At 49.7% G+C, this 19,668-nt stretch overlaps 1 protein-coding gene across 1 annotated transcript in view; it reads right to left on the reverse strand.

Annotated features, from left to right (window-relative positions):
- Positions 1-19,668, reverse strand: part of C2CD3 (C2 calcium-dependent domain containing 3) — a gene marked incomplete at its 5' end in the record, with an annotated part of 73,616 nt that overhangs the window by 680 nt on the left and 53,268 nt on the right. The window contains 5 exons of the mRNA XM_015425050.1: positions 2,658-2,889; positions 8,413-9,403; positions 12,397-12,605; positions 14,076-14,237; positions 19,266-19,396. Of these exons, the coding sequence (XP_015280536.1) occupies positions 2,658-2,889; positions 8,413-9,403; positions 12,397-12,605; positions 14,076-14,237; positions 19,266-19,396 (1,725 nt within the window). The remainder of the gene's footprint in view (positions 1-2,657; positions 2,890-8,412; positions 9,404-12,396; positions 12,606-14,075; positions 14,238-19,265; positions 19,397-19,668) is intronic.

Consider the following 19,668-nt stretch of genomic DNA (forward strand, 5'->3'; position numbering starts at 1 on the left):
GGGAAAGAGAGAAGGAAAGAAGGAGGAAAAGAGGGAGAGAAGGAAAAAAGGTGAGAAAAAGATAGAAAGATAGACAGAAAGGCAGGCAGGCAGACAGACAGACGGAAAGAAAGGAAAGAAAGAAAGAGGCTTCTTGCTCCTTGTGGCCCGGGGCTGCTGGGAGCAGGGGGCGGGGCTTGTTGCATGTGCCCGCCCCCTGGGCTCTTTACTGCAGGAGCTCTGCTCCTGTGCGCTCCTGCAGGAAATGACCCCTGCTAATAGGTATGCTAATGAGCCCCTGGACCTCTTTTTCTACGAAATGACCCCTTGGTGCTATCACAATTCCAAGAATGGTTCAGACTTCATAAACAGAGTGGTGTATTGGGCAGTGCTCCCTCCAAGCTGTGGAGTCTTGTGAGCAAAAATTCTACTTTGCGAGCACCTGGCATTAAAGTTGTGCGTGAGCGATTTGCCTACGGCATCCTTCCTGAGCTGAGACAAAAGTGTGTGTGCCAGAGGCTAAATAACTGTGAGCTAGCTCACACCAACTCGGTTTAGAGGGAATACTGGTATTGGGGAAGGGCTGCGGCTCAGAAGTAGAGCATCGGCTCAGCACACAGAAGGCTCCAGGATCAACCCTGGAGTCAGTCTCAGTAGACAGTGCCGACCTTGAAGGACCGATGGTCCGATTCCGTATAAGGCAACTTTGCATGTTCACAATAAGCATCGCAGATGGATGAAAATGGAAACACTTTTCAACATCCCCTTTTACGGGAGACGCCGTGGCTCAGTGGATAAAGCCTCTGCTTGGCATGCAGAAGGTCCCCAGTTCAATCCCCGGCATCTGCAGGTGATGTGAAAGACCTCTGCCTGAGACCTTGGAGAGCCATGGAGACAGGCTGTGGCTCAGTGGCAGAGCCTCTGTTTGGCATGCAGAAGGTCCCAGGTTCAATCCCCGGCATCTCCAGTTAAAAGTGCCAGGCAGCAGGTCATGTGAAAAACCTCAGCCCGAGACCCTGGAGAGCCACGGGGAAGGGGGTGTGGCTCAGTAGCAGAGTATCTGCTTGGCATGCAGAAGGTCCCTGGTTCAATCCCCAGCATCTCCAGCTAAAAAGACCAGGCAGTAGGAGATGTGAAAGACCTCAGCCTGAGACCCTGGAGAGCCACTGCCAGTCTGAGTGGACAACACCAATTTTGATAAGCCAATGGTCTGAGTCAGTACAAGCCAGCTTCAAGTCACACACGTGCACAATCTAAAACAAAAATCAATATACTGTTCCAAACTAGCTCAAATTCCAAGCAGAGAACATATCAACTCTGCATATTAAGCAAGTCTAAAACACAAGAACTGCTTTGCTGGATCACAGCGACCACTGATCTGTTCCAGCATCTTGTTTCCAACAAAGGACAGCCGATGGTTCTGTGAAACTCACAAGCAGGAAGAGGAACTGAAGAGCACTTCTCTATTCTTTCATCAACGTTCACAGCTTTAGTACTGTAATGATTCCATGTTTTGGTGTGTGTGTTCCTTTAAATGTTTAGTTTGAATGCAATAAAATGAGAAGAGTGCTAGAGAGTGACAAGTGTGATTTGATTGGCTGATGACTGAGAGTGTGGGAGGAGGGGTGTCTGAGAGGAATCTGTGTGTGTGTCCATGAGGAGATTCTGTGGTATGAGAGAGACAAGTATGGAAGAGTTCTGAAGAGAGTCTGTGTGACTCTGAGAGTTATGAAGGATTCGGTGTGTGAAGCTTGAAGAGAGAACATAGTCTGTGTGACTATGGAATTCTGAGTCTAATTCTGTGTGAATAAGACCAACAGTTCAGTCTGTGTGACTAAGAGAGTTGATTCTATTCTATGTGAATAAAACAAAGAGACTAGCCTGTGTGGCTGTATATATATGAGAGAGAGAGTTTACTGAGAGTACAAGCCTGTCAGAGTGGAGTTTGGAGTTTGAGAGACTGTTTGTGGCACCAAGCTTTGCCAGTTATATTTACAAATTCCTTTCTTCAGCAACTGTTCAAAATAACCAGAAACCTATTCTGTTCTTTATTAAATAAATCAATTTTTGTTTAAACTTATCCCAGAAATCAGTACAGTATTTCCTCAGGGCCACATAGTCCTCTGAAGTGCCCAGATCCTAGGTCATACTACCAAAACAGAGAGATTTAGATTTTTTAATTCCTGGTGGCAGCAGAAAACTACCAAGTTTATGTACTCAGAGAGTGTTTAAAAGTAAAACCGTTTCCCCTATAAGCAAGGACGTCACAAGTACCACTTAGGGGACAATGGCCAAGAGCCATTAATGGACCCATTTTCTTTTCTGTATTGATTTGTACAACCTCTCCTACTTTGGGGTCAGGCAGGAATTTTCCTCCAGGTCAGATTGGTCCAGGGATCCTGGTGGAGGGTTTGTTTGTTTTTTTGCCTTCCTCTGGACATAGAGAAGGGGTCACTAGGGGATGGGAGGAGTGTTTGTGAATTTCCTGCATTGTGCAGGGGGTTGGACTAGATGACCCTTGAGGTCCCTTCCAGCTCTCTGTTTCTAAACTTCACACTTGCACAGTATGACTTTTGAACTGCGAGACGCACACGCACAGCCCTGCTTGGAAAGGTATAAATGGCTCGGGATCCGCATACCACAGAGAGCTCCTTTCCCTTCGTGGCCTGGTGGCTCACCGTATATACGTGGAAGGTAGCTGCACCGATTACGGAAGAGGCCAGCCGGAAAGGCCTCCGCTCTCGCTGCTCAGGAGGAGAGGCTGAAATCCAGTGCGGCAAAGGCGGCACCAGGAAGCTACTTACTTTATCGGTGGCGGTCAGGGGATGAGCCGAGACGCTCAGCAGGCGCATGGAGGCTTCCAGATGCTGTGGCGGAAGGAAGAAATTGGGGACCACGACGGGGTCGGACCTGAACAGCAGAGTTAAGGCTCTTGAAGCAGACTATTATGTCTTCTATTTATGTCATTTACAGGACAATGTTTGAGTCCAGGGACACCTTTAAGACCAAGAAAGCTTTATTCCTGGTATAAGCTTTTTTAAAAAAACATATATTTTTATCGGTTTCCAAACATAAGAAGAAGACCACAAAACATTTCACATAATAATACACTAACATAACATAACCAATGTATTGTAGGTTTCCTACAAGAGTATCATTAAGAACAAAAGAACATAAGAGACGCCAATGTTGGATCAGGCCAATGGCCCCTCCAGTCCAACACTCTATGTCACACAGTGGCCAAAAATACCAGGGGCCATCAGGAGGTCCACCAGTGGGGCCAGGACACTAGGAGCCCTCCCACTGTTGACCTCAGTCATCGTTTCTCCAAGCTAAAGAGCCCTAAGCGCTTTAACCTTTCCTCATAGGGAAAGTGTGTTTTGACCATAACGTATATACTTTATCAAAGTTACAGATCTGATAATAAATTTAAGTTATTATTCACTTTCTGTTACTGATCTACTTATTTAAGAAGACACTAGAATTTCATACTTTTAAGCAGCTTCAAGCTAGAGTGGCAGTTGCTTTTCTACCTATTCTCTTTGAGCAGTTCCTCATCCAGTCCCAGCTGTATCTCATTACACCATTAAAGTAATTTTGCCCATATACTTTTCAATTACCCCACACCTTATTTACCAACCTAAAAGTCCCCCCCCTTTTTTAAATATTATCAGCCCCTACATATTTGTTACCTTTCAAATTGTCAGTAACTAGCTGGTTTGATATTTGTTCCAGGAGCCTCTACATCAGCGGTTCTCAACCTGTGGGTTTGACCATAACGTATATACTTTATCAAAGTTACAGATCTGATAATAAATTTAAGTTATTATTCACTTTCTGTTACTGATCTACTTATTTAAGAAGACACTAGAATTTCATACTTTTAAGCAGCTTCAAGCTAGAGTGGCAGTTGCTTTTCTACCTATTCTCTTTGAGCAGTTCCTCATCCAGTCCCAGCTGTATCTCATTACACCATTAAAGTAATTTTGCCCATATACTTTTCAATTACCCCACACCTTATTTACCAACCTAAAAGTCCCCCCCCTTTTTTAAATATTATCAGCCCCTACATATTTGTTACCTTTCAAATTGTCAGTAACTAGCTGGTTTGATATTTGTTCCAGGAGCCTCTACATCAGCGGTTCTCAACCTGTGGGTCACGACCCCTTTGGGGGTCGAACGACCCTTTCACATGGGTCGCCTAAGACCATCGGAAAAAACAAATTTTCGATGGTCTTAGGAACCGAGACAGATCCTGCATATCAGATATTTACATGACGATTCATAACAGTAGCAAAATCACAGTTATGAGGTAGCAACGAAAATAATGTTATGGTTGGGGGTCACCACAACAAGAGGAACTGCAGGGCTATTTTTGGGCAGGAACGCACAGGAACGGAGTTCCGGCTGGCTCCCGAGTTGGCCACACCCAGCAGAAACTCATTAGCATAATAGGCCACACCCAACCGCAGGAACGCATTAGGATTCGCTACATTAGGGGTGTGTGGCCTAACATGCAAAGGCGTTCCTGCTACAAAAAAGCCTGGGTTTTGACAACAAACAAGGTAAACAGAATAAGAAGCAAAAGGTGGGTGTGGCTGGATGAGCACACTTCTGGGAACATGGGGTGTGTGGCCTAATATGCTAATGAGCTGTATTGTCATGGGTGCGGCCTAATAGGCTGAGTTTCTGCTGTTGGGTGTGGTCTATTATGCTAATGAGTTCCTGCTGGGCTTTTTATACAAACCCACTGCCGCAGAAAGACTAGCAGGGCTCCCCATCTCGAACCATCAGTTCCGCATCATTCGTGGGAAGCCAGGAACATGGGTGCCTTCCTGACTTCCTTAGGCAGGTCTTTCCATACGGTGGGGCCCACAGGAGAGAAGGGACATGTCAGGGCGGTTGTCACCGGTGAACAGGTTGTGCTGCCACAGGAGGTGGCGGCGGCCACAAGCAAGGACAGCTTCAAGAGGGAATTGGATAAGCATATGGAGCAGGCTGCGACAGCAGCCGTGAAATTAAAAGACGCCTGCTCATTGGGAGGAAAGCGATGGCGAACCTCAACAGCATGATAAAAAGTAGAGACATCTCCCTGCCAACAAAAGTCCACATGGTCAAAGCAATGGTATTCCCAGTACTCATGTATGGCTGCGAGAGTTGGACTATAAGGAAGGCCGAGCGCCGAAGAATAGATTCTTTTGAACTATGGTGCTGGAGAAGACTCTTGAGAGTCCCTTGGACTGCAAGGAGATCAAATCAGTCAATCCTAAAAGAAATCAACCCTGACTGTTCCCTGGAAGGCCAGATAATGAAACTGAAGCTCAAATACTTTGGCCACCAAATGAGAAGGGAGCACTCCCTGGAGAAGACCCTGATGCTGGGAAAGATTGACGGTCAAAGAAGACGGGGACGGCAAAGGATGAGATGGTTAGACAGTGTCACAGATGCAAGGAACATGAAATTGAGCCAACTTCAGAGGACGGCGGAAGACAGGAGGGCCTGGCGGGAGCTGGTCCATGGGGTTGCGAAGAGTCGGACTCGACTGTGTGACTGAACAACAACAAATGGAGCAGAGGTCCATCGGTGGCTATGAGCCACAAGGGACAGATAGGAACTCTCAGGCTGGGGCAAGGGATGCTCTGCATTCTTAGTGCTTGGGGGGGGACAACAGTGAGGGGGCTTCTAGTGTCCTGGCCCCACTGCTGGAACTCCTGATGGCACCTGGTATTCTTGGCCACTGTGTGACAGAGTGTTGGACTGGATGGGCCACTGGCCTGATCCAACTTTGGCTTTTTTAAAATGTTCTTATGTTCTCTTAGATCCGGAATGCTGAATGAGCTTCCCAAACAAGCCCCGCTGAAAGAGACAGAGAACGAGCAGCTGAGCGCAGGCCCCTACAGATACATGTATAAAGCGCATAATACATTTCTGTTCATGAGCAACCCAGTTCCTTTAATAGCATCTCAGAAACTCAGAAGCCTTTTGCCATCTTCTGGATTACTTACTTTGTTATTATATTATACTGGAATGTATTCTAAAAAATTTCAATTAAAAATACTGGGGAAAAAAAAATCTTCTGGGCATGGAACCGGGCTCACTAGGTGTGTGTGTGTGTGCGTGTGGAGGTATTTGTGAATTACCTGCATCGTGCAGGGGGTTGGACTAGATGACCCTGGAGGTCCCTTCCCACTCTACGATCTTATCTGAAGGCCGAAAGGAGTTGACATCGTGCACCCACCAGGGCCTTCCTAGTCCACCAAAGCCTCCGGGGAAAGGAGCTCAGGGCAGTGTACGTGGTTGCTGTCTCCTGGCATATTATCCTTCACAGCCACCATGGAATTGCTGAACTGGAAGAAGAAAGCGCCGAGTCAGAGACCCTGGCAGTGCCAAGCAAGCTCTGAGCCCCTGAGCTACACTGCCGCCCTTCAATTAAGCGGCTTGACGGACTTTTGCGTAACTTGAATGCTTGAGCACTCCTGTATATAAAATCCAGTCCCACATCCCTTGCCTACTTTTCTACAGAACCCAACAGCAATAAAAGTCCACACCGTCAAAAGACAAACCAACCAACTGTGCAAAGATGGGCTTTTAAGACCCCAATGATGATTCGACTCATCAGTGGTGAATTCAAGAGTACTGCGGACCTGTCCTGGATCGGATCCAGTGAGCCCACGTACAGCTCTGATTTGAAGCCTGCAGCTGCCAGGAACAATTTTTATTACCTGCAATATCCTGAGAATGCTTGTCTCTGTTTTGCAGAGTGTTAAAATTTAACTGGAGAGGGGCTGGGATGCCCTTCTGTTATGTAATGCCCCCCTCCCAAAGGGACCCAAAAGACGCACGTTGTAAAAAGCGGAAGATGGAGTGGAAATCAACAACTGCCCGTACACAGTGACCGATTTCACACCAGAGCTGCGCCGCGGTCGCGCCTCCCTTTGCCCTGCTTCTATCGGTCAATTTCCCACTCGAAGTCGTGCGGCCGCGTTTTGACCCACGGCTTCGCCAGATTTTCCCCGCGGTTTCGTGATCCTCAAAAAACAGGATCACGAAGCCGCAGGTAAAATCGGGTGAAGCTGCGGGTCAAAATGCAGCTGCACAGCTTCAAATGGGAAACTGACCGATAGAAGCGGGGCAAAGGGAGGCGCGACCGCAGCGCAGCTCTTGTGTGAAATCGGTCAGTGCCTTCTCCGTTGTGGCTTTCCCCTGATAAGAACCTCAGAAGAGCCCTGCTGGATCAGACCACTGAGGGTCCATCTAGTCCAGCCTCCTGTCTCACACAAGGGCCAGCCAGTTCCTCTGGAGGGCCAACAACAGGGCAGAGAGGCCGAGGCCTTCCCCTGATGCTGCCTCCTGGGCACTGGGATTCAGAAGTTGACTGCTTTTGAACATGGAGATTCCCTTTGGTCACCATGGCTAGTTGCTACTGATAGACCTCTCCGCCATGATTCTGCCTAATCCCCCTTTAAAGATGTTTATGTATGGGGTCGCGAAGAGTCAGACTTGACTGTGTGACTGAACAACAACAAAAGTGTCCTGTAGCCATCACTATATCCCGCAACAGCAAATTCCACATTTTGATCACTTTACACATTCAGGGAAGAAGAAGAAGAAGAAGAAGAAGAAGAGGAAGAGGAAGAAGAAGAAGAAGAAGAAGGAGAAGAAGGAGAAGAAGAAGAAGAAGAAGAAGAAGAAGAAGAAGAAGAAGAGGAAGAGGAAGAAGAAGAAGAAGAAGAAGGAGAAGAAGGAGAAGAAGAAGAAGAAGAAGAAGAAGAAGAAGAAGAAGAAGAGGAAGAGGAAGAAGAAGAAGAAGAAGAAGGAGAAGAAGGAGAAGAAGAAGAAGAAGAAGAAGAAGAAGAAGAAGAAGAAGAGATTGGATTCATACCCCGCCCTTCACTACCGAAGAGTGGGGAATCAAGCCTGGTTCTCCCAGATTAGAGTCCGTGCTCCTAACCACTACACCAAGAATGAGGCACTACTGCTAATACGGATGGCCATCAAGGAGACCTGCACATAGAAGAGGAAGAAGAAGAGACTGGATTTCCACCCCGCCCTTCACTACCCAGAGGAGTCTCAGAGCGGCTGACAAACTCCTTCCCCTTCCCCTCCCCACAACAGACACCCTGTGAGGCAGGCGGGGCTGAGTGAGCTCTTGACAGAAACAGCTCTTTTTCAAGAACAGCTCTTATCAGAACTATGGCCTGCCCAAGGTCATCCAGCCAGGTGCAAGTGGAGGAGTGGGGAATCAAACCCGGTTCTCCCAGATTAGAGTCCGCGCACTCAACCCCTACACCACACTGGCGCACTCAACCACTACACCAGAGAGGTTCTGTCTACCCCTCCCGGCCGCAACGGGACAGATTCCACACGGCGCAGGTTCACTGGGATTGGCGAGCTAGGGGGGTCTTGCTTGGTTAAGAAGGCGGAAAAGGATACAACATGACTCTGGGCTGCGGAGGCTCGCCCGAGTCCTCGGGCGGATCGTGGTCGCCCTCGTGGGAGCTGCTGTCTGCCTGCTGCGCGGTTTCCGACGACTCGGGGGAACTCCGGTGCTCCTCCTCATCGGAATCGGCCACTTCCTCGTATTGGGGGTCTGAACGTGACGCCTCCCGTCCCTCCTCCGCCTCTGGAGCAGCAGCGTACTCCGGAGCAAAGCCTCCACCACCCGGGAAAGGTGCCAGTTCTACACCGGCGTCTTCGGCCTGGATTTCTAGGGCGCCTTCCTGCACAGTCTCTCCTTCTTCCGAAGGCCCGTCATTCAAGCCATCTGCGCCTAAGGCTGGTGTGGATCGGAGTGGGTCCTCGGGGCTGCCTTCGAGTTCCTGCCCCGCCCCGCCTTCGCCACCCCCTTCTCCTCCGGAGGGGCCGGCGCCAGACCTGGTGGTGCTGGAGATGCTCAGGGAGTCCTCCTGGGTGACGTTGGACCAGGAGCTTTGGGCCCGCTCCCCGGCGAGGAAAGGTTCCGCTCCGCCATCTGGCCAGCCGGCGACCCTCGTCTTCGCCGCTTCCTGGTCACGGTCCTGCTCCCCTTCGGAGACGAGGCTGGACCAGGGGCTGGTTTTGTCCGTCGCGGTGGTGATTTCGTTCAGCGTTCTGGGCTCTATGACGTCCTCCTCGTAGTCGTCCTCGCTGGGGGACTCGGCGGCCTCGGCCGCTGCGGGGATGGCCAACGGGGGGTCGCTTTGGGAGCTGGCTCGGCCGAGGAATTCGTACAGCATGCCCCGTGCAAAGGAGGCCTCTTCCAGAGAGAAGAGCGGCCCTTCGCCTGCGTGGCCGCTCGAGGCGTCGTTCCGCAGGAGGTCTTTGGGCCCCTCACTGGTCCTGGTTGCTCCCCCCCTCTGGTCCGGAAGGGCATCCAAATGTGAAGAGAACCCTTCGTGGGCCTCTGGAGGTTCTGTGGCGTTTCTGGTTATATTGTGGTTGAGGCCTCATTGAGGGAAAAACGAGAGAGAGAGAGAGAGAGAGATTTGAGTATTAACACAGAGCTGACAGTATAATCGTATATATGGGAACACTTTATGCTGCAAAAATTGTCTTTTAATGTATCAGATTCATCACCAGAAAATTATAACAAAGACATTGTTGCTGTTTGGTACTCTGTTCTAGTTCCAACTCCTGCCAACCTAGCAGGCCCGTAGCTAACGTGGGGCCTGCAGGGCCTGGCCCCCTAGCATTTATTCCAGGCCCCCTCTCTCCCAGGCCAGTACCAAATTGAATTAATGTGATTAATTTTGATTTAATTAGCTGAGCCCCCCCCGGCCCCCTCCCCCCAAAATCCCTAGCTACAGGGCTGCAACCTAGCTGTTCGAAAGCAAGACATTGCAAGTAGATAAATAGGTACCACTTCAGTGGGAAGGTAACAGCGTTCTGTGCGCCTTGGTGTTTAGTCATGCCGGCCACATGACCACGGAAACATCTTCGGACAGCGCTGGCTCTTCGGTTTTGAAACGGAGATAAGCACCGCAACCCTAGAGTCGGATTCGACTGGCTTTCGACCAAGGGAACCTTTACCTTTACCCTGTTGTTAGTTTTTTGCTAGAAAGACATTATTCCAAGTAACCCACAATATCAAAGGTTATCTGTTTTTGAAATTTCTGTTTGGTTTATTTTATGGTTTTAGTAATGTTTGTAACTAATTGCACTATTATTTGCCTAATATTTGATGTTGTAAAATTAAAAAATTTAGCATAAAAAAACCCAAAAAACACAGAGCTAACAAAGGGAGCGTTGACTCTCAAAAGCTTATAAACCTGAAAGTCTTGTGAGGCGTGGTAAGCAAGAAGCATGTGACTGGCCCAAGGTCACCCAGCGAGCTTCCATCTGAACTAGGGATGGGCACAAACCAAATTACGAACCAGAATTCGTCATGAGCTGGGCTCGGTTCATGGTCTGCGAACCTTGGTTCGTGCCATCCCAAGCATGAAAAAGATCTACCTTAAGCATACATCTAGTATACACAATGTCATATATTTTCTCATATCCAGGGGCGGATTAACCATTAAGCAGACTAAGCACGTGCTTAGGGCACCAGGGCCAAATGGGGCACCACAATGTTGGGAAAAGGGTGAAAAGGAAAAAAAACGAATGAAGATTTGTAAAAAAAAATAAATTGATAAAACTACTGCAAATTGATCACGGTGCACCCTAGGGTTTCACAACTGAAACGTGTGAAAAACCCAAATAGATCAGTTATGCTTCAAGAAAGACCCAACTCACTGTGTATATTAACAATTGAAGCAGACATTCTGAGAGGTATTAATTTCGAGGATGTTACCAGTCATTTTGCGAAAATGAAATGTACAGAAATGCCTTTCAGGTCATGAATATTGGAACTTTGGTATATTTAACTTGTGAAATATTAAAACAGATGTTGTATTGCATTTTTGTAGAACTTTATGTAGCCCAAGCTTGGCTTAGTTTGTACGGTATATTGTGTTATCCTATGAATACATTGTATATCTGGTCAGACAGGTCAACAACTGAAACGGACTGGGGGTCAGTGTGGAAAAGAGGGGGGCACCAAGATGGGTCAGTGCTTCGGGCACCTGTGAGCCTTAATCCGCCCCTGCTCATATCTTCCTAACACTGTAACCCTCAATTTTTGTACTACCCCCCCAGGCAGGGTCGGGAGATTTCCCAGCATTATAATTGATTTCCAGCGGACAGAGATCCATTCCCTTGGAGAAAACGGCTGTTTTGGAGGGTGGACTCTGTGGCATAATAGCCTGCTGAGGTCCCTCTTCCCCTCAAGCCCCACCTTCCTTAGGCTCCACCCCCAAATCTTCCCCTCAACCCCCAAAACTCTGACTGTGCCTGGAGCAGCCTGCCTCACCCCTCTCCTCCAAAGCCCTCTGGTTAATGGCTTTCAGGAGGAGGAGGAGGAAGAAGAAGAAGAAGGGAAGAGATTGGATTTATACCCCGCCCTTCACTACCCAAAGGAGTCTCAGAGTGGCTTACAAACTCCTTTCCCTTCCCCTCTCCACAACAGGCACCCTGTGAGGTAGGTGGGGCTGAGAGAGCTAGAAGAAGAAGGAGGAGGAGGAGGAGGAGGAGGAGATTGGATTTGTACCGCGCCCTTCACTACCCAAAGGAGTCTCAGAGCGGCTTACAAACTCCTTTCCCTTCCCCTCCCCACAACCGACACCCTGTGAGGTAGGCGGGGCTGAGAGAGCTCTGGCAGAAACGGCTCTTTTCCAAGGACAGCTCTGACAGAGCTTGTGACTGACCCAAGGTCACATCAGCAGGTGCAAGTGGAGGAGTGGGGAATCAAACCCGGTACTCCCAGATTAGAGTCCGCGCACTTAACCACTACACCAAACTGGCTCACTTAACCACTACACCAAACTGGCGCCCTTAACCACTACACCAAAACGGCTTTGAGGAGGAGGAGAAGAAGAGGATGAGGAGGAGGTCGGATTTATACCCCGCCCTTCACTTGGAGTCTCAGAGCAGCTTACAGACTCCTTTCCCTTCCCCTCCCCACAACCGACACCCTGTGAGCAGTATTCCCTCAAAGCTGAGTTAAGTGTGAGCTAGCTCACAGTTCTTTAGCCTCCGGCTCACACAGTTTTGTCTTTGCTCAGGAAGGGACGGCTCCAGAGCAAACTAATTTAGGCAGCAGCCAAATCCCTCGCTCACAACTTTTAATGCCGGTCACTCACAAAGTAGACGTTTTGCTCAGAAGACTCCACAGCTTAGAGGGAGCACTGCCTATGAGTAAGGTGGGGCTGAGAAAGCTCTCATGAGAACTGCCCTTGAGAGAACAGTTCTTGTCAGAACTGTGGCTTGCCCGAGGTCATCCAGCAGCTGCGAGTGGAGGAGTGGGGGAATCGAACCCGGTTCTCCCAGATTAGAGTCCGCGCACTTAACACTACGCCAAACGGGCTTCCCGCCCCCCTCCTCAAACGGTTCACGTCTTACCGTTGATCAGGCTGCTGACTTGAGACACCAGCTGGTTAGACTTCTCTAACAGATGCCGCCCTTCGGGATCTACTGCCCCGGAGGAAGGACTCGGGTGTCTGCCACTGAGTCCGTCCGCACTTCTGTCTGGTGCGCCCGTGTCAGGGAAAGACCTGGTTAGCTTTTGACTGAAGTATCTCTTGATCTCATCCAGTTCGCTCATGTTCTTCCTGGAAGGAGAAGAATCGAGTGGGAGGTCTTTCTGACCTCGTGGACCTATAGACAGTTTCTGTTTCAGACGCCTTGGGGGGTGACGGGCAGCCCGAACGGGCCAGCTTACCCCGAGCTGATCGGAACTCGGAAGCTAAGCGGGGTGGGCCCTGGTTAAGACTTGGACAGGCCAGGGTTGTTATGGAGAGGCAGGCAAGGGCAAACCGCCTCTGCGTGTCTTTTGCCCTGAGCTGGATAGCCCAGGCTAGTCTATGCTGTTCAGGTCTGGGAAGCGAAGAAAGGTGAGCCCTGGTTAGTACTTGGATGGGAGACCACCGAGGAAGTCCAGGGTTGCTACGCAGAGGCAGGCAATGGCCAAAACCACCTCTGTATGTCTTCTGCTCTGACCTAGATGGCCCACGCTAGCCGGATCTCATCAGATCTCAGAAGCTAAGCCGGGTCGGCCCTGGTTAATATCTGGACGGGAGACCACCAAGGAAGTCCAGGGTTCCTACGCAGAGGCAGGCAATGGCCAAAACCACCTCTGTATGTCTTCTGCTCTGACCTAGATGGCCCACGCTAGCCGGATCTCATCTGATCTCAGAAGGAAAGCCGGGTCGGCCCTGGTTAATATCTGGACGGGAGACCACCAGGGAAGTCCAGGGTTGCTACGCAGAGGCAGGCAATGGCCAAAACCGCCACCGTATGTCTTCTGCTCTGACCTAGATGGCCCAGGCTGGCCAGATCTCATCAGATCTCAGAAGCTAACCCGGGTCGGCCCTGGTTAATATCTGGACGGGAGACCACCGAGGAAGTCCAGGGTTGCTACGCAGAGGCAGGCAATGGCCAAAACCGCCACCGTATGTCTTCTGCTCTGACCTAGATGGCCCAGGCTGGCCAGATCTCATCAGATCTCAGAAGCTAACCCGGGTCGGCCCTGGTTAATATCTGGACGGGAGACCACCGAGGAAGTCCAGGGTTGCTACGCAGAGGCAGGCAATGGCCAAAACTGCCACCGTTTGTCTGCCTTGACCTGGATGGCCCAGGCTAGCCCGGTCTCATCAGATCTCGGAAGCTAAGCCGGGCTGGCCCTGGTTAATATCTGGACGGGAGACCACCGAGGAAGTCCAGGGTTGCTACGCAGAGGCAGGCAATGGCCAAAACTGCCACCGTTTGTCTGCCTTGACCTGGATGGCCCAGGCTAGCCCGGTCTCATCAGATCTCGGAAGCTAAGCAGGGTCGGCCCTGGTTAGTCCTTGGATGGGAGACCGCCGAGCAAGTCCAGGGTCGCTACGCAGAGGCAGGAAATGGCCAAAACCACCTGTTCATCTCTGCCCTGACCCGGATGGCAAAGGCAACTGAATTCCTTGACAGTGGGAAGGAATTCAACTGCTGTGGACAGTTCCAGCACTAGTTGAATGTTCTGATCCCCCCCGACGAAGCCGGTACGGAGAAAGGAGAACCGCATCATTTGCACTTTTTTTTTGTACCTGAGAGCCCGGAGAAGTGAGGTGCGCGAGGACTGGGACAGGGTATCCAGCCTTCCGGCTCGGTGCGCATTCCCTTCCGCCTGCTGCAGGGACTCGTGGAACCGGCGGATGTTCTGCACGTGCTCTTCGTGACGAGGCATGGAGGAAGCGGAGGATCCGGTTCTGCGGAGGAAGGGACGATGTTATGCTAAGTCTCAGGTCTGTGTCTTCACGCAGAGAGCGATTGAAAATGGTTCTGTCCGGCCATTCACGGGGCCTGACCCTTTTGGGTGTGGGCACGACAGCTGCATGGAGGAAACCCCGCCACAGGCCTGCTTTCCCCCATCTTCCCACCCATGCAAGCTTAAATGTTCACACGCAAGCAGCGTAAGGGAACCCTGCTGGGAAAGGGGTGTCTGTGGGCGCCTCCCGTGGTCCTTCCCCTCTGTGTGACACGAACATTTCTTGTGCTCTGGTAGGGCACTGGTAGGGTGAATAGAAGGCTGGGAGCACTGGGTGTATTGGAGGGAATGCCGCTTGGCACGGGGTAGGAAACAGGACTTTATCACGACCCGTGGGCAGTGTTCCCTCTAAGCTGAGTTAGTGTGAGCTAGCTCACAGTTTTTTTAGCCTCTGGCTCACACATTTTTGCCTTAGCTCAGGAAGGATGGCTCCAGAGCAAACTAATTAATGCAGGAGCCAAATCGCTCACTCGCAATTTTAATGCCAGTAGCTCACAAAGTAGAATTTTTGCTCACAAGACTCCACAGCTTAGAGGGAACTTTGCCCGTGGGAGTCCTCCAAATGGGGGCACCATACCCTTGAACTCAAGCAGCCAGCAACGCTTCCTCTCAGCTGCGGAGTCTTGTGAGCAAAATTCTACTCTGTGAGCTACCGGCATTAAAATTCTGAGCAGGTGACTTGGCTACTGCACAAATTAGTTTGCTCTGGAGCCCTCCTTCCTGAGCCGAGACAAAAATGTGTGAGGCGGAGGCGAAAAAACGGTGAGCTGGCTCACACTCACTCAGCTGAGAGGGAACACTGGCAGCCAGACCAAATTATTTGCTGCAAAACCAGTCGTAGCGTGTTGCTCATTTGGTACCTCCGTTGTACTAATTGTATCGACCTGCCCTGTGCTTTTTAGGTGCCTCTTTGTATGGATCGTTACGGATTTATACTCTGTAGTCCACTTTGAGTCCCAGTTAGAAAGGCAGACCATAAACAGTAAGGGTAAAGGTCTCCCTTGCTCGAAAGCCAGTCGAATCCGACCCTAGGGATGCGGTGCTCATCTCCGTTTCCGCGCCGAAGAGCCAGCGCTGTCCGAAGACATTTCCGTGGTCATGTGGCCGGGCATGACTAGACGCCAAGGCGCACGGAACGCTGTTACCTTCCCACCAAAGTGGTACCTATTTATCTACTTGCAATTTCTTGCTTTCGAACGGTTAGGTTGGCAGGAGCTGGAACCAGAGACGGGAGCGGCACTCAGGTCTCGAACTGCTAAACTACCAACCTTCCAGTCTGCAGTTCAGCGTCTTAACCACTTGAAACACTGCACCCCTCCTAAATACTAGCTGGTTGAACTCAAATTCTTTCATTTATATAAGACTAGGAAAAAGGCCCGTTGTGGAAATAAATACAACGGCCTCTAGAAAGAGGCTCTGGGCGGGTGCCTTGGACACTCAGTGTCAATTTGCTGTTGCGACTTCAGCAGGGTATAATGACACTGAGTCCACCATTTTCTCCAGAGCAACTGATCTCTGCTGCCTAAAGAACAGAAGGGAATGGTTGGTTTGGAGGGTGGAGTCTATGACCTTGTACCTGTCTGAGGTCCCACGCCTCCTGAAACCTCACCCTCTCCAGGCTCCTCACATCTCCAGGAATTTCCCACCTGGAGTTGGCAACCCTATATCCTTCCCAGCCAACCATCAACCTACCTTTATTTCCCCCTCACTCTTCAGCTTTCTACCCCACACACACCTGCAGCCTCTCCCGTGCTCTGAAGCCCTGACTGCTACACCACATTGGCTGTCATACGGGGGCCACCTCAGCAGCATACAAGGATACAGAGCCCACCATTTTCTCCAGGGGAACTGATCTCTGCCATCTGGAAAGCAGTTGTAATTCTGAGTGATCTCCAGCCCTCACCTGGAGTTTGGACACATTTTACCTCAGAACAGCAAACTACTTAGAATGTTAGAGGCAAAAACCAATCAAGTCGCATATGCAAACGACCTCTGTGTTCCGAGGCAAAAGCCAATGAGGCTGCATTTGCAAATAACCTCTGTGTTCTGACTGGCTATGGGGGGGCGGGGGAGGAACAGCAAACTGTTTAGAATGTTGGAAGCGAGACTCAAGCAATGCAGCCAGTGGATAGGGACAGATTCTGAGTGACACACCAGGGCGCCAACCAATTCCGGAGCGTGTGGAATGTTCTAGAGAAGTGCCACCACCATTCGGCTTTTATATATAAGGGAGATGGTTGCTAACCCAACTGTATTATTAGAAAACACGTTAAGTTTTAGATAAGATACACTGAACAGAATATCAAGAATATTATTAACGTTACATAGTTTGCATTGTTTGGGATTCTCTGTATCAATTGTTTTATATTCATTTAATAATATAAATTATTAAATTTTAAAAAACTCCAGTGATTAAAAGCCCCACCCACTTTTAAAAAACAGTTGGCTTGCACCACGGTGCCCGTGGGCACCACGTTGGGGACCCCTGAAATAAATACATAAAACAGCAAACATAGAAATTGAATACTACCCTTGATCATGGGAAAACGCAGGATCCCAAAAACCTATTCCCCTAGGGAGCAAGGTGACCGGATGCCCAGTGAGCTATCAAGGGACATACACTCTCTCACTTCCTGTCCACTCGGTGGATCCTCTTTGCCCACTTCCTGTTTCTCTGCAGATGGATGCCCGTGAGCCACCTGTCCAGTTATGATAAACTGGGACTGTTAATCTGTGGGAATTAGGTGGGAGTTTTATTAGGCTGTTTGTGAAGTTCTATTCTAATCCTCCATGGCGCTTGGCTCTTAAAAGTGTTGAAACTTGCTCTGACCTGGAGCACTGTAACAGATCCAAGAACAGTGCTGCACGGTGGATTCTCTGCGTTTAAAGCGGCTCTCATAAAGGTGGAGGAATGTAAAGAGAATTGTTTGAGGAGTAGTGAGGGTTTCTTAAAGTATAGCCTGAATGGCAGATTCTAAGAGTCTGTAAGAGAATGAGTAATTCAGGAGACAGAGAGAACGTTGCTAGTTCCTGTACCCTTAGAACTTGCCCCCCCCTTCCCTAGGGGCAGAATTCCAAGCTTTGTCAAACTAGTTGAGGCAAGTGGAGCCAAGGGCGGGCTCCTCTGGTGTACCTTCAGCCCAGAGGACACAACATCGGCCTCTCACTCTCATGCAATTCCCACTGCAAGTTTCTGGCCCTATAAATTATAAAGTGGACTCCCTCAACATCTGCATTCGGGAACAACAGAAACTCCTACTGGATGTCTTGAGAATTTGTCTTGAGGTTGGCTTGTTGCCACGTGGGCCAGTCCCTGTAGCCCAGAATTGCAGAATATCCACAGAGAGGAACAGCAAGGTCCCCGCGACTGTCAGAAACAGAGGCACCCGCGGTCTGTCGCCTCCTTCAGGTGGCTTGGTGGAACTGCAAAATTATGCCATGGAACACGGACGCCGTTGCTCCCAAATGTCTTTTCCCCACTACTTGTGCCTGTGTTAAGTGCCAGCAAGCCACTTCTGGCGAACCTATGAATTAATGTCCTCCAAAACATCCTATCTAGAACAGCCTTGCTCAGCTCTTGCAAACTGAAGCCTGCGGCTTCCTCTGTTGAGAACGTGATAGCCCTTGCTGCAAGAATTCTTTATGCTAAGGCCGGGAAGAAATCAGAGATACCAACGGAAAATAAACTTTTGACAAAAATCTTTGAAGCGGCAGAGATGGATATACTGTTGGACTTGTTGAAAGACAGAAGTAAACAACATGTGAGAGACAACCGGATACCATTTTAGGACTGGGTGGAAAGAAACGTTGAAGACCAAGAACCACGAATATAAATAGGACAAACTTGGAGAAACTCTAACTCGAACTATATAGAATCTGACTCTTTTTCGGGAATTCTGATAGAAGATTTTAGCAATTTGATTTGAGTAAGGGACACTAGTTTTAGTAACTACATAAAAGAAAGCCATTTGGAAACAGAGAATGAAGACGGAAAACTTGTAACAGCTATTAGACAAACTTGATGAAGCTTCCCTTTATGTCTTATCCCATACCCTATACCCTTCCTGTCCTTACATTTTCCTGCCCTATAATGCGTTAAAACCTAATAAAAATCTAAATAATAATTTTTTTTAAAGAAGAAGAAGAGATTGGATTTATACCCCGCCACTCACTACCCAAAGGTGTCTCAGAGCGGCTTACAAACTCCTTTCCAGGGCTATTTTTGGGCAGGAACGCACAGGAACGGAGTTCCGGCTGGCTCCCGAGCTCGCCACACCCAGCAGCAGTTCATTAGCATAATAGGCCACACCCAATAGCAGAAACTCATTAGGATTGGCTACATTAGGGGTGTGTGGCCTAACATGCAAAGGGGTTCCTGCTACAAAAAAAGCCCAGGGTTTTGGCAACAAACAAGGTAAACAGAATAAGAAGGGAAAGGTGAGTGTGGCTGGATGACCACACTTCTGGTAACATGGCAGTGTGGCCTAATGTGCTAATGAGTGGTGCAGTCAGGGGTGTGGCCTAATATGCTAATGGGGTTTGCTGTTGGGTGTGGCCTATTATGCTAATGCGTTCCTGCTGGGCTTTTTCTACAAAAAGAGCCCTGCGAGTCCTTTCCCTTCCCCTCCCCACGACAGACACCCTGTGAGGCAGGTGGGGCTGAGAGAGCTCCGACAGAAAGGGCTCTTTTTCCCAAGAACAGCTCTTATCAGAACTACGGCTTGCCCAAGGTCATCCAGCCAGATGCAAGTGGAGGAGTGGGGGAATCAAACCCGGTTCTCCCAGATTAGAGTCCGCGCACTGAACCACTACACCAAAGAGCGTGTGATATCCCCATAGCAGAAGATATTCTTGTCAAAAAAGACTCGATTTTGCAGAAAAGGGGTAGCAGTTCTTGTGCAAAAGCCTCTGACGCCCGCTTCCTCTGCCGTTGTTCGGAAAGCCCCGAAGTCTCCCATCTCCCCCCTACCTCTCATGATGGCTGGCCTCAGTGCCCTTGGACAGGGGGTGAAAGAGTTCTTCGGCACCTCTTGTAGAAAAGGTGGGGAGGGCTGTGCACAGGTCCCTCGCCTGGAACGCAAAGGGGCTTGTTGCCGGGATCTGCAACAGAGAAACCGTAAGACGTCTTTCTGAGCTGAAAATGAAGAGAGTTCTCCCTGCACTAAGAACAACGTGAACAGAGGCCAGTTCCAGAAGGTGGTATTGTGGGACAGCTGCCGGGGCCCTGAGGCCACAAGGAGCCCGTGGAGTCACGGCTGGGGCTCAGTGGCAGAGCCTCTGCTTGGCAGGCAGAAGGGCCCAGGCTCAGTCTCCGGCATCTCCAGTTAAAAGGAGAAGAAGGAGGAGGAGGAGAAGGAGGAGGAGGAGGAGGG

Source organism: Gekko japonicus, unplaced genomic scaffold (genome assembly GCF_001447785.1).
Source record: "Gekko japonicus isolate JY-2015 unplaced genomic scaffold, Gekko_japonicus_V1.1 scaffold2548, whole genome shotgun sequence".
Taxonomy (NCBI): domain Eukaryota; kingdom Metazoa; phylum Chordata; class Lepidosauria; order Squamata; family Gekkonidae; genus Gekko; species Gekko japonicus.